Genomic DNA, 14,398 nt, shown 5'->3' on the forward strand with positions numbered 1-14,398 from the left:
TGAAAGTGAAAAATTGCAAAATCCACAATTTTTTTCTCTAGGGCCTCTGCTTTAAAAAAATATATATATAGAGAGAGAGCTAGGGAGTTCTAAGTCATTTTCTAACAAAAAAAAATGATTTTCACAAAACGTGTCAGAAAATGCCCAGCTTCAAGTGGTTAAAGCGGGGGTTCACCCAAAAATCAACTTTCTGCCATTAGATCCAGCATACTGCTGACATCTGCAGCATGCTGGTTTTTTTTTTTTTGTACTTATCGTGTTAACCGGCTCCGAGCGGGGATTCCTTCCGGGTATAGGCTATCCTAAGCCAAGTGGAGTTGATTGACGGGCTGCTAAAGCGCGTCACGCCTTCCAAAAATACCCAAAGTGACACTCGAGTGTTTACGGCACCTGCGCAGTCAGCTCTACACGGCAGGCGCCGTAAACACTCGAGTGCAATTTCGGAAGGCGTGACGCGCTTTAGCAGCCCGTCAATCAAATCCGATTGGCTTAGGAACGCCTATTCCCCGCAGAAATCCCCGATCGGAGCCGGATAACAACGGCTGATAAAACGATAAGTACAAAAAAAAAAAGACAGCATACTGCAGATGTCAGCAGTATGCTGGATCTAATGGCAGAAAGTTGATTTTTGGGTGAACCTCCGCTTTAATGCTTTATTTTTTTTTGGTCCAATAAGCCTTTATATAGGGAGATTATGTTCCTTTTATACTCTTTTATATTATAATGATTTCGTATTTATTCTCTATTGGTTAATTATCGGGTGTCACTGCCCAGTGCCTCCACCAACATGGCGCCCGGCGCAGGACACCTCTCCACTTCCGGGTGCGCGCACGGTGCATTGTGGGGGGTGGCCGTCACCGGAAGTGCCGGGAAGCGAGGAGCAGTGCAGTTTCCGGCCGGTGTGTTTGAGTCATTGTAGCCGGGGAAGATGCCGGAGCTGGCGGTGGAAAGGGTGGTGGTTCACCCGCTGGTGTTGCTCAGTGTGGTGGATCATTTCAATAGGTGAGTGTGGGAGGGAAGCGCGGAGTCACGGGCCGGGGAAGAACCTTCTAGGCCTCACAGTGACTGGGCGATTTTCCCAGTGTCGGGGCTCCCAGGGTGTGAGGGCCCTCAGGGGCCAATGATAGGCCCGTGTGGAGTCCTGAGTTATTAGAGGGAGGTTCTAGGGCGGGATTTATTTTATTTGTTTACTATGTGTGGCCCCCCCCCAGGGCCCCATTCATACACTGGGCTTCATTAGGCCTGATTCTCGCCACACTGCAAGCGTCATGGCAACCACACCGAGGCGCGTTGACGCGCGATGAGTGTATTTTTGTTGCGCCGCGTTCTGTGACCGCCTTTCCTTCGTGAAATTATTAATTGGGTAGGGTGCAATCACGCACTGTGCGGCGTTGTTACAGCAATGTGTCACTTAACAATTTTATGTGCGTTATTTTAGCGCCGCGTCATTCAACGCACAGGACATAAGTGCGAGCAATAGCAATTCCAGAAGGGGGCGGCTCTTCAGCAGTTTCAGAACTAAAAGTCCCATCGTGCCTCTACTCCCAGGAGTAACTGTCGGTCTTCCCATCATGCATCTTCTAGGAGTAACTGTCAACCATCCCGTCATGCCTCTACTCCCAGGAGTAACTGTCGGTCTTCCAGTCATGCCTCCAAGGAGTAACTGTCAATCTTCCTGTCATGCCTCTGCTCCCTGGAGTAACTGGCGGTCTTTCCGTCATGCCTCCAAGGAGTAGCTGTCAATCTTCCTGTCATGCCTATGCTCTCTGGAGTAACTGGCGGTCTTCCCGTTATGCCCCTGCTCCCAGGAGTAACTGTCAATCTTCCTGTCATGCCTCTGCTCCCTGGAGTAACTGGTGGTCTTCACATCATGCCTCCTTCAAGGAGTAACTGTCGGTCTTCCCGTCATGCCTCTGCTCCCAGGAGTAACTGGCGGTCTTCACATCATGCCTCCTTCAAGGAGTAACTGTCGGTCTTCCCGTCATGCCTCTGCTCCCAGGAGTAACTGGTGGTCTTCACATCATGCCTCCTTCAAGGAGTAACTGTCGGTCTTCCCGTCATGCCTCTGCTCCCAGGAGTAACTGGCGGTCTTCACATCATGCCTCCTCCAAGGAGTAACTGGCGGTCTTCACATCATGCCTCCTCCAAGGAGTAACTGGCGGTCTTCACATTATGCCTCCTCCAAGGAGTAACTGGCGGTCTTCACATTATGCCTCCTTCAAGGAGTAACTGGCGGTCTTCCCATCATGCCTCCTTCAAGGAGTAACTGTCAGTCTTCCCGTCATGCCTCTGCTCCCAGGAGTAACTGGCGGTCTCCCCCCCCATATTCCTCTGCTCCCAGGAGTAACTGGCGGTCTCCCCCCCCCCCCTCTCATTCCTCTGCTCCCAGGAGTAACTTGCGGTCTTCCCTTCATTCCTCGGCTCTTAGGGGTAACTGCCGGTCTTCCCTTCATTCCTCGGCTCTTAGGAGTAACTGCCGGTTTTCCCTTCATTCCTCGGCTCATAGGAGTAACTGCCGGTCTTCCCTTCATGCCTCTGCTTCCAGGAGTAACTGTCGGTCTTCCCTTCATTCCTCGGCTCTTAGGAGTAACTGTCGGTCTTCCCTTCATTCCTCGGCTCTTAGGAGTAACTGTCGGTCTTCCCTTCATTCCTCGGCTCTTAGGAGTAACTGTCGGTCTTCCCTTCATTCCTCGGCTCCTAGGAGTAACTGGCGGTCTTCCCTTCATGCCTCTGCTTCCAGGAGTAACTGCCGGTCTTCCCTTCATTCTACGGCTCCTAGGAGTAACTGCCGGTCTTCCCTTCATTCCTCGGTTCTTAGGAGTAACTGCCGGTCTTCCCTTCATTCCTCGGCTCTTAGGAGTAACTGCCGGTCTTCCCTTCATTCCTCGGCTCTTAGGAGTAACTGCCGGTCTTCCCTTCATTCCTCGGCTCTTAGGAGTAACTGCCGGTCTTCCCCTTCATTCCTCGGCTCTTAGGAGTAACTGCCGGTCTTCCCTTCATTCCTCGGCTCTTAGGAGTAACTGGTGGTCTTCCCCTTATTCCTCGGCTCTTAGGAGTAACTGTGGGTCTTCCCTTCATTCCTCGGCTCTTAGGAGTAACTGCCGGTCTTCCCTTCATTCCTCGGCTCTTAGGAGTAACTGCCGGTCTTCCCCTTCATTCCTCGGCTCTTAGGAGTAACTGCCGGTCTTCCCTTCATTCCTCGGCTCCTAGGAGTAACTGGTGGTCTTCCCCTTATTCCTCGGCTCTTAGGAGTAACTGCCGGTCTTCCCTTCATTCCTCGGCTCCTAGGAGTAACTGGTGGTCTTCCCCCTCATCCCTCGGCTCCTAGGAGTAACTGGCGGTCTTCCCTTCATTCCTCGGCTCCTAGGAGTAACTGTGGGTCTTCCCTTCATTCCTCGGCTCTTAGGAGTAACTGCCGGTCTTCCCTTCATTCCTCGCCTCCTAGGAGTAACTGCCGGTCTTCTCTTCATTCCTCGGCTCCTAGGAGTAACTGCCGGTCTTCCCTTCATTCCTCGGCTCTTAGGAGTAACTGCCGGTCTTCCCTTCATTCCTCGCCTCCTAGGAGTAACTGCCGGTCTTCTCTTCATTCCTCGGCTCCTAGGAGTAACTGCCGGTCTTCCCCCTCATTCCTCGGCTCCTAGGAGTAACTGCCGGTCTTCCCCCTCATTCCTCGGCTCCTAGGAGTAACTGCCGGTCTTCCCTTCATTCCTCGGCTCCTAGGAGTAACTGCCGGTCTTCCCCCTCATTCCTCGGCTCCTATTAGTAACTGTCGGTCTTCCCTTCATTCCTCGGCTCCTAGGAGTAACTGCCGGTCTTCCCTCCATGCCTTGCTGAGAGTTGGGCCTCATGCACACTAAGCTCTTCTGAACGCTTTTCTCCTGTCAGGAGATACACTTGCTGACCGGGCCTTAAACTTTTTGTTTACAAGTTTAAGTCGATATTTTTTGCTAGAAATTACGTAGAATCCCTAAACATCTATTTGTTTTTAAATAGCAAACCTGCCATACTTACCTGCTCTGTGTAATGGTTTTGCACAGAGTAGCCCTGATCTCCCTCTTCTTGGGGGGGGGGGGGCCCTGCCAGAGCTCCTGGCCCCTCCTTCTGCTGTGTGCACCCACAGCAAGCAGCTTACTATAGGGACACCCAAGCAGGCTTACTCCCTAGCCGCTGCAATGCATGTCCATTCGCACACAGAGCTGTGGGTCAGCCCTGCCCCCTCTCTCTTCTCATTGGCTCACTGGCTTTGATTGACAGTAGCAGGAGTCAATGGCTCCCACTGCAGTCCCAGCCAGTAAGGAAGTAGAGTACCTGGAGAGCTGAGGCTCTGGTGCATATCGCTGGATCACAATTGGGCTCAGGTAAGTATTAGGGGAGCTGCACAAAGAAGATTGAAAAAAAACCTTGAGCCTTTATTACCACTTTAAAGGGTTAGTTTACCTTTTACTATCATATTTTTTTTCTCTTCCTTATTGCAGCGTGCATTGTGGTGCGCTGTGCAATTATGTAGCCTGTGGTTCTATGTAACACCATTTTTTTTCACTGGGACGTTGCAGAGCTTTAAGGACCTCTCTGTGTTTCTCTTCCACAGGATCGGAAAGGTTGGAAATCAGAAGAGAGTGGTCGGTGTTCTCCTCGGGTCCTGGCACAAGAAAATTTTAGATGTTTCAAACAGCTTCGCAGGTAAGAAGTTCAGCTTCTATTTAAGTAAGCAGCCTCATGCAGACCACAATTGTACCTGCTACTCCCAGACATGGGGATCATGTGACTCTTTCCCTTTCCTCCCATGTGATAGTTCTGGTATTTAGTTGCACAGCAGCTAGAGCTGCACGATTAATCGTTAAATAAATTGTGATCTCGATTCAAACCCCCTTATGATCTTCATCCTGCATTTCCTCGATTCAGTGCAGGAGAGATCTCTGCTCACAACTGTCAAAAAAAAAAAAAAAACGGGCAGCCTGCCAAGTTTCTCACAACATTGTCAGCGCTAGGAGATAACTATATACAAAGTAACATTTAGTGCTTTTAGATCAAAGTGATGAACTTCCGTCTGTAAATGAGGTCAGTTTAACCACTTAAAGACTCAGCCCTGGTTCACACTGGGCTGCGGGAGTGAAGCCGTGCGAGTTCAGCTGAACTCGCACGATTTCACTCCCGCCGGCAGTCCCGATTTCGGCCGCGATTTAAGAGACATCTGTGCAGGTTTCTGCACAGATGTCTATGTAAATCGCGGCCCGAAATCGCAAAAAGTAGTAGAAGAACTACTTTTTGAAATCGGTGCAGCGCCGCAGATGCGGCGTCGCACCGATTAGGACGGCGCCATTGCCGACAATTGGAGGCATTTGAGATGCGATTTCACATGTGAAATCGCATCTCAAATCGAATGAAATCGCACCCAGTGTGAACCTGGGCTAAACCTTTTTCCGACACTTTTTGCTTACAAATCAGTATTTTTTTGCTACAAAATTACTTCAAACCTCCAAATATTTTTATATATATATATATATATATATATAGCAGTGACCCTAAAGAATAAAATGGCGGTTGTTGCAAAATTTTATGTCACACAGTATTTGCACAGCGGTCTTTCAAATGCAATTTTTCGTGAATATAAAGCAGGGGTCTCCAAACTGCGGCCCGAGGGGGGGCCCTTTGCTCACTTTTATACGGCCCTTGGGACACTTCTCCTTCCACTGATTCAAGACACCATTCTGCCATCGAACACCAACAATAAAGCACTATTTCTCCCACGTGACACTAATAATAGGACACTATTCCTCCTTATGATACCAACGATGGGGCACTTTCCCTCTAACATAAAATACCAAAGTGGTGATTGTAACGGTCACCACCGTTTACGATCTTCCATTCCACCAACCACAACAGCTTATCCGACACTCCACAATCCAGCAGACAGGACCCATTGGATTTTCCCCAGAAATAATGACAGACAGCTCTGTTACTGGTTCCGAAATGAATGAATGAATCCTTTAATGGTTAGCTCTCAGGTTTTTATACAGTTACAAGCATGCTTCAGTAAGCACAGGGACAAAGACACACTCCACCCACACATCACACAATGGGGGGGGGGGGGGCTAACGAGTCTCCAATACACATCCCACAGACTTTTCGGCACCGGACTGACATAATTAACATGACCTAATTACTACATCTGAGAAGTCAGACGTTATGAATCTCACCTGCTATTCACATCACATCTATCATCAATAGTATTTTGACACCATACAGTGTCATTAGCATCCACAATGAAAGGTCTTTCAGAAGCCAGACTCAATTAACACCTCAAAGTTAGACATCTGACCTTTACAGACTTAATTAGTACAATAGACACAAAACGGTATTAGCATCGCACAATGGAAGGTCTTAGGAGCCCGACTCAATTAACATCTAAACAGTCTATTGACCTGGTCATAAGGAACAACTTGTAATATTCCAAGATCTCCTGCAATACATGACTTATTAATGTCCCATCTCATGTAATCTGAGATATCCGTTCTCAGTCATCCTATGCCCAAAAGGGACTCCCGTCACAGTGATGCCAGAAAAAAACTGGCCATGATCTGGCCCTCCTGAAGTCTGAAGGACAGTAAACCGGCCCCTTTGTTTAGAAATTTCATCCAATATTATTCTATCGGGCAAGCACGGAATTTTTTTTTTTTTTTTTTCCTGTCGTGCGAGAATTTGTGACTTTAGTAACCTATTCAATTTCTACTTGCGACTATAAACCACTTAAGGACCGCCTAACGCCGATATACGTCGGCAGAATGGCATGGCTGGGCACAGGCACGTACCTGTACTTCGCCTTTAAGAGCCCAGCCGTGGCGACGCGACCCGGTCTGAAGCTCCGTTTTCGCTGTGAAAATGACAATGGTCCCAAAAATGTGTCAAGTGTCCGATGTGACCGCCATAATGTCGCAGTCACGGAAAAAATCGCAGATCGCCGCCATTACTAGTTAAAAAAAAAAAATATTAATAAAAATGCCATAAAACTATCACCTATTTTGTAAATGCTATAACTTTTGCGCAAACCAATCAATAAGCGTTTTTTTTTTTTTACGAAAAAAATATGTAGAATACGTATCGGCCTAAACTGAGGAATTTTTTTTTTTTTTTTTTATATATATTTTTTGGGGATATTTATTATAGCAAAAAGTGCCAGAGCTATTCCTTTCCCATGTTGGTTCCTCCCTTTCCAGCTAATGCTAAACCCTTGTTTGTTTTTTTTGTTTTTTTTCCTCTTTTTGGAATTTTGCTTTCAAGTTTTCTTATAGTTTTTGTTGTCTAATTACAAAATCCTTCTCACAGTTCCATTTGATGAAGATGACAAAGATGATTCGGTTTGGTTTCTTGACCACGACTATCTGGAGAATATGTACGGAATGTTTAAGAAAGTCAATGGTGAGTCAGTCGTCTGTTTCCTGCAATTTTGTTTAAACTGAAATTCAGGCCGCTGGCTCGCCGGGACATTCAGCGAATGGGAGAGCTCAGCATGACAATGAAAGAGCAGGGAGAGAGAGAGAGAGAGAGACTGGAAGATTTGCACCCCTTCTACAAAAATCAGCCCCTTCTTGCGTCACAACCGTAACTTCCAGTCTCTGGTACCTGGCCTTGCTCTATCAGATTGATAGGGACAGAAATTGCCGCTCCAGGCAGGTCTTGTTGGGTGCAATCTTCTTCTCAGGAACTGAGGGTGCTAGCAATGCACATGGCAAATAAGAACAAAAGATGATCAGGACAGCCGCACTCCAATCCAACGTAACTTTAATGTAAAAAACTGGAAACGGGCACTACAAATCACAGCAACGGAACATGTGTGTGCGGCTGTCCTGATCATCTTTTGTTCTTATCTATCAAATTGATGGTGACTTGTCAGGCAGGAAGGCCCCCCCCCCGTATTCATTACATTTTGGTCTTTATGGGATGGTGTGGTTTTCAAAGGGGTCCTGTAAGTTTTTTGGGTTTAATTCAGATGCAAATTCAGGCAAAAATTTGCATCCGATACGCCCCTGAACCGATAGAGAACAACACTAGACCCCAGAAACCACAGCCGCACATATGTGTACCCGGCTTTAAAGCATGTGTAAAGGTTTGTTTTGAAAAAAAAAAAACTGTCGTCCTTGCTTTCTCTGTGCATTTGGTTTTGCACAGAGTGACCCGATCCTCCTCCTTCTAGGGTCCCTCAGCTCCTGGCTCCTCCTCTTCAAGTGCACCATTGGGGGGCACACTTCCATGTCGTGCTGCGTCCATTGACACAGACACCAGAACTCGGCCCCTCCCGACTCCTGCGTTGTTGGATTTGATTGACAGCAGCGGGAGCCAATGGCTGTGCTCTTGTCAATCTGTTCAATCAGGACCTGAGACACCGGCTGGAGCTGGTGTGCTCATCCCCCGTTGCTGGAAAGACCGAGTTCAGGTAAGTAAAAGGGGAGCACTGGGGGGCAGCTGCATCACAGGAGGTTTTTTACCTTAATGCATAGAATGTAAACCTCAAGGGTTTACAGCCCCTTTAATGTTTATATCTGCTTGGGGTTTAGCTGTGACAGTCGGCACTCCACATACTGGACTTGTACCTGATATCATTTCATTTTTTTTTCCTTTGTAGCCCGGGAGAGGATAGTCGGTTGGTATCACACCGGACCCAAACTGCACAAAAATGACATTGCAATCAACGAGCTGATGAAGAGATACTGTCCAAATTCTGTAAGTATTTCCACCGCAGTGCACCCTTCTACACACAATCAGACCTTCATGTTCACATGACCTTGTCTGTGTCTATTCCAGGTTCTTGTCATCATTGATGTGAAGCCTAAAGATCTGGGCCTTCCCACCGAGGCGTACATCTCTGTGGAGGAAGTTCATGATGTAAGTTTAACATGATTGATTTTATTTTAAGAGCTGAAGTTTAGTCTGTTTATATTTTTCCTGGTCTCTTATTTCCCCCTTCAACATGTTAATTACAATCTTTCTGTTTTCCTTACATACTTAATTTCAGACCCAATGATGCCCTCATTGGATCTCTGGGCTTTTTTATGCAATGTAGGCAGCTTTACCTACAGCTATGAGCGTGCACAGCTTTAATACAAATATGTGGCCCCACTGGACTGAGCTGCTTTCCGTGGGGTTGCATATTTGTGTATCTACCTTTTTGCTGGGAGCACACCGCACAGCGCGCTCCCAGCACAGAGACCAGGGTCTCATGCAGAGCCCCGGGGCCCCGTACTACTAAAGGGGAACCAGAATGCCCAAATATGTGAATAACAAACGTCATACTTACCGGCTCTGTGTAATGGTTTTGCACAGAGTAGCCCCGATTCTCTTCTTCTCAGGTCCCCTGCCAGTGCACTTGCTCCTCCCCCTCTCGCCCACAATAGAAAGTGTCTTTCTATGAGGGAACTCATGCTGGCTCGCTCCCCAGCCGCCCTGTCGGCATCTATTGACACAGACAACGGGGCTCGGCCCTGCTCGCCCACTCCCTCGTCATAGAATTTAATTAACAGGAGTGGTAATCAATGACTCCCGCTGCTCTCAATCTACCGTGGGGGGGGGGAGAAAGCTACAGCTCCAGATCAAGAATAAGCGGGGGGGGGGGGGGGGGGGGGGGGAGATATAAAATTCACAAACATGTCACACTTACCTGCTCTGCAGTGGATTTGCACAGAGCAGCCCGGATCCTCCTATTCTCGGGTCCCTCTTTAATCCTGACCCCTCCCTCCTGTTTAGTGCCCCCACAGCAAGCCGCTTGCTATGGGCGCACCCGAGCTGAGTCACAGCTTTGTGTATTCATTCAGACACCAAGCCCCGCCCCCTTTCTCAAGGAGGAGAATCTGGGATGGCTGAGACACTCGTGGACAGAGGGATGGGGCTCAGGTAAGTATTGGGAGGCTGCTGCACACAGAAGGCTTTTTATCTAAATGCAATAAGATGATAAACCTTCTGCCTTTACAACCCCTTTAATGCATAGAACCACTTTAGCATCTTTATAATCCAGTGCAGTATTGAGTGGAATTGATTAACGTCTAATGATATGTATTTTGCCTCTTCAGGATGGAACTCCAACCTCCAAGACCTTTGAACATGTGACCAGTGAGATCGGCGCTGAGGAGGCTGAAGAGGTTGGGGTGGAGCACTTGTTACGGTAATTTCTTAATCTTCCCCTTTTTTTGCCCTTTTTTGGTATTGTTCGTAAATATCTGTTCTGACAGCAGCTAATTTACTAATATACACCACCTTAAAAAAACTAATTTTTTCTAATGATTGTTTAGGTGTACTAGATAAAAGAATACTGACCACACTAAACTAGAGATTTCTTTAGGGATAATATGTTTCTATCACAGAACTAAATTGTGTCTGATCACCACAAACTGGCGTTAGTAACTTGTCAATGGCAATCTACAGGTCGACCACAGGCAGATGTCTGGTAGATTGCGCTGTCGTCCTTCCCTCGTTGACCTGTGAATGGCAGGCCGGCAAGGGCTTTCCCTGCTCCGCAGCATGCCCTTTGCGTATGTGCAGCTGCGGGGTGGTGGAATACCTCTGTCACCTAGGACAGCTTTTTTATAAATAATACTTTATTTTGATACATGGAATATAACATAACATAACATAGATGCATCAACTTGTCTGCTTACAACAGGGAAAGCGAAGGGGTATGGGTAGGAGGATTGGGGAAGGGGGGAGGCATACAAGTCCACATTACAAACAAAAGCGGGTATCCCCCTAAGTGATCCTGATTAGGAACCCGACCCAAGCTATAGGTCAAATGCATATGCTCCATGGTGCCCCCCCCCACCAGGGGGCGGCCACCGAGGACCCAACCAGCTCCGCCTCTAGAGAAAGGTGGCAACCAGGCCTCCATCAAACCTCCGTCCGGGGGTACAGCCGACTTGGGGCAGCTTTTAAGCAGGACAGCTCAGGTGGCCTGGGCTCTTGTCTGAAGGTGCCTGAGCTCATGCCCGGAGTGTATTGTGCCAGTTTAAGAATAGGCTCGGCCGTGTTCAGACTTAACCCGGCACTACACACCGCCAATCATAGGCAGAGTGTGTATGTGCAGCTGCCTGTTGGGAAATGCCTCACTGCCTATGATTGGCAGTGTGCTGTGATGGGTTCGATGCGAACATGCCCGAGCCCATCGTTGGTGCCGCTCTTTTCTGGCTCTCCTCTTCAGTAATCCAAGGCGCTAATAGATGACATCATGTGGGAGGAGGGCCCTCTGGTATCTGCACTAGAAACAGACCCGGCACAGCAGCTTGCGATGCTCTGCCTGAGGTTACCACTTTTGTGCCAGCCTGCAGTGGTGTGCCCTCGCCAACCCATCCTGGCAGGTAAAAATCACCAGGTAAAAATAAATGAAAAGTAAAAAAAGACTAGTAAGATGCACAATTTTTGTTCCTGCGATACATTTTAGGTCTGTGCATGTTTTTTTTTAGCTTCTTGTTTATTAACCTTGCAGAGACATCAAAGACACTACAGTGGGGACCTTGTCGCAGCGTATCACCAATCAGGTACATGGGCTGAAAGGACTCAACTCCAAACTGTTGGACATCAGGAGTTACCTTGAGAAAGTTTCCACAGGCAAACTGCCCATCAACCACCAGATCATCTACCAACTGCAGGACGTCTTCAACCTTCTCCCCGACGTCAACCTGCAGGAGTTCGTCAAGGCCTTCTACCTAAAGACTAATGATCAGATGCTGGTGGTCTACCTGGCCTCCCTCATCCGCTCGGTAGTCGCCCTTCACAATCTCATCAACAATAAGATCGCCAACAGAGACGCCGAGAAGAAGGAGGGGCAGGAGAAAGAAGAGAGCAAGAAAGAAAGGAAAGACGACAAGGAGAAAGAAAAAGCCGACTCCTCCAAGAAAGAGGAAAAGAAGGAGAAGGAGAAGAAATGATGGCGTCTCGTTTGTAGTTTTTATTTGTATGTTTGCTGGTGGCTGGATCATGTAATAAAGAAACATATGATTGCTGACCAGGCATTCCTATTTATACTATAGAAGAGTCACAAACCGACCTCTCTTCTGCAAGCCTTGCATGTCGGGGTCAGTTATGTAGTTCCATTCTCTGGCCATCCTCCCTGACAGCGCACACCTGGAAGTTGTTTAGCGTCGCTGCCTTCGTTAAAGATTTTTTTCAAAAGCTGAACTTAAAGGATAATTCTATGTTTTTTGTGGGAAAATAAAAATGGCAAATAATAAAAAAAAAAAATGAATAGTCTGTCAGCGTCCAGATTTTTGCTAGAATACTTGATCCTGATTTCGGAGCGGCCATTTTAGAAATGTTTTTACAATGTAAAAGCACTGGGGGTAGATTCAGAGAGCAATTACGCCGGCGTATCCATAGATACGCCGCGTAATTGCTAAGTAGCGCCGGCGTATCTACTTTCTGTATTCAGAAAGCTAGATACGCCGACTTTAGCCTAAGATACGACTGGCATAAGTCTCTTACGCCGTCGTATCTTAGGGTGCATTCTGACGCTGGCCGCGAGGTGGCGCTCCCATAGATGTCAGCGTAGAGTTTGCAAATTACATACTTCCGCCGATTCACGAACGTACGTGCGCCCGGCGGTAGTCTTTTTTCGTCGTTTGCGTACGTTGTTTTCGTCGTAAGGCTGCTCCTGCTATTAGGAGGCGCAGCCAATGTTAAGTATGGACGTCGTTCCTGTCGCGATTTGAAACTTTTACGCCGTTTACGTAAGTCGTCCGTGAATGGTGCTGGACGCCATTTACGTTCACGTCGATACCAATGACGTCCTTGCGACGTCAATTACCGCAATGCACGTCGGGAAATTTTAGGTTAATTTAAATGATCCACGCCCCCTCTACGGGATCATTTGAATTACGCACGCTTACGCCGGCACCTTTTACGCTACGCCGCCGCAACTATAGGCAAGTGCTTTGTGAATCAAGCACTTGCCCATAAAACTTGCGGCAGCGTAACGTAAATGTCATACATTACGCTGCCGCAGTGTTGCGCGCCCCTACCTGAATCTACCCCACTGTACCTAACTTTACATAGCTTTCAGTTACAGAATCGGAGATTTAAACCCCTTTCACACTGAGCTGTCAATAGCGTCGGCGGTAAAAACTTATTTTTACCGCCGACGATATGGACGGATTTAAGGAGCATTTCGGGCTGCTAGCGAGACGCTTTTTAGCTCCCGCTAGTGGCCGAGAAAGGGTTAAAACTGCCCGCGTGTTTTAATTGCGTTTAAAACTGAAGCAGCGCATTGCGGGCGGTTTAGCAGCGCTGTCCCATTGATTTCAATGGGCAGGCGCGGTAAACACACCACTCCAAAGATGCGGCTAGCGGGACTTTATTTTTTTTTTTAACGCTCTGCTGGCGCAATGCTCCAGTGTGAAAGCCCCTTGGGCTTCCACAATGGAGCAGCTTTTTAAGGGCGGATTGCAGGCACTCTTTTTAACGCTATAGCGCCTGCAATACGCCCTCAGGGTGTGAAAGGGGTCTTAAAGCAGTTTAGGGCAGGGATAGGTAACCTGGGGGCCCTCCAGCTGTTGTGGAACTACATTTCCCATGAGGCTGGCAGTTACAATTACTCCCTGAGGCATGATGGGACTTGTAGTTCTGCAACAGCTGGAGGGCCACCGGTTGCCTCCCCCTGGTTTGGCATTGATTGCTCGTCTTCTGCTGACAACATCGCGGGCGCGCTGGGCAGGTAAGTGTCCATTTATTTAAAAGTCAGCAGCTGCAGTATTTGTAGCTGCTGACTTTAAATTTTTTTTTTATTTTTATTTTTTCGTGGGACCTCCGCTTTCAAGTCGGTATAATCCTTCAAATTCATATCTTTAAATTCAGTGACACAAGTCCTATAATAATTAGATCTTAATCAAAATGACCTTTGTTTTCAATCTGCAGAGCTGTAATTTTCTGTAAAATGCAATATGGTCACCTGGAGGCGCTCTGTACACAGATGGCAGACAGAGCGCCCCCCAGAAATGTAATTTCCTGCTTGTGTGATTGGCTCACTGGTTTTTCCCCAGAAGTCTGCATTAAGATTTCTCCTGCAGAAAAAAAATTAAAATTTTGATTGAAATCAATGGGAAATCGCGGTAATACCGCCCGCAATGCGGGCGGTATTAACCCTTTTTCGGCCGCTAGCGGGGGTTAAAACCTCACCGCTAGTGCCCGAATATCGCGGTAAATACGACGGTATAGCGGCGCTAAAAATAGCGTGGCTATACCGTCACCGCACCTCCGCTGCCCAATGTGAAAGCATCCTTAGAGGCGCCTCTCTTCTACTCAGCTGTCACTTGACGCTACTCTTATAGCAAAATGTATTACAAAATTTTGCTCGTCATGCAAAACGCTCTCAAACCAAGGTTTTACTGTCGTTGGGATTCAAACCCATGACTCCACAGTGCTG

General features: G+C 47.7%; 1 protein-coding gene across 1 annotated transcript; it reads left to right on the forward strand.

Moving 5' to 3' along the window:
• Positions 1 to 847: 847 nt before the first annotated feature.
• PSMD7 (proteasome 26S subunit, non-ATPase 7) lies at positions 848 to 12,212 on the forward strand. Its single transcript, XM_040329550.1, has 7 exons — positions 848 to 1,002; positions 4,589 to 4,680; positions 7,324 to 7,416; positions 8,621 to 8,718; positions 8,800 to 8,880; positions 10,062 to 10,153; positions 11,468 to 12,212. Exons 1-7 carry the CDS (start codon positions 929 to 931, stop codon positions 11,907 to 11,909), a joined length of 972 nt encoding a protein of 323 aa, XP_040185484.1. The 5' UTR covers positions 848 to 928; the 3' UTR covers positions 11,910 to 12,212.
• The last annotated feature ends 2,186 nt before the right edge of the window (positions 12,213 to 14,398 follow it).

This window comes from Rana temporaria, chromosome 11 (assembly GCF_905171775.1).
Source record: "Rana temporaria chromosome 11, aRanTem1.1, whole genome shotgun sequence".
NCBI classification, from domain to species: domain Eukaryota; kingdom Metazoa; phylum Chordata; class Amphibia; order Anura; family Ranidae; genus Rana; species Rana temporaria.

Excerpts from the sequence above, each read along its gene's own strand:
- PSMD7 (XM_040329550.1), top strand. The coding sequence starts at position 929 with ATGCCGGAGCTGGCGGTGGAAAGGGTGGTGGTTCACCCGCTGGTGTTG. Across the intron at positions 7,417-8,620 it reads AATGTTTAAGAAAGTCAATG|CCCGGGAGAGGATAGTCGGT; the intron begins GTGAGTCAGTCG and ends TTTCCTTTGTAG. Across the intron at positions 8,881-10,061 it reads CTGTGGAGGAAGTTCATGAT|GATGGAACTCCAACCTCCAA; the intron begins GTAAGTTTAACA and ends TTGCCTCTTCAG.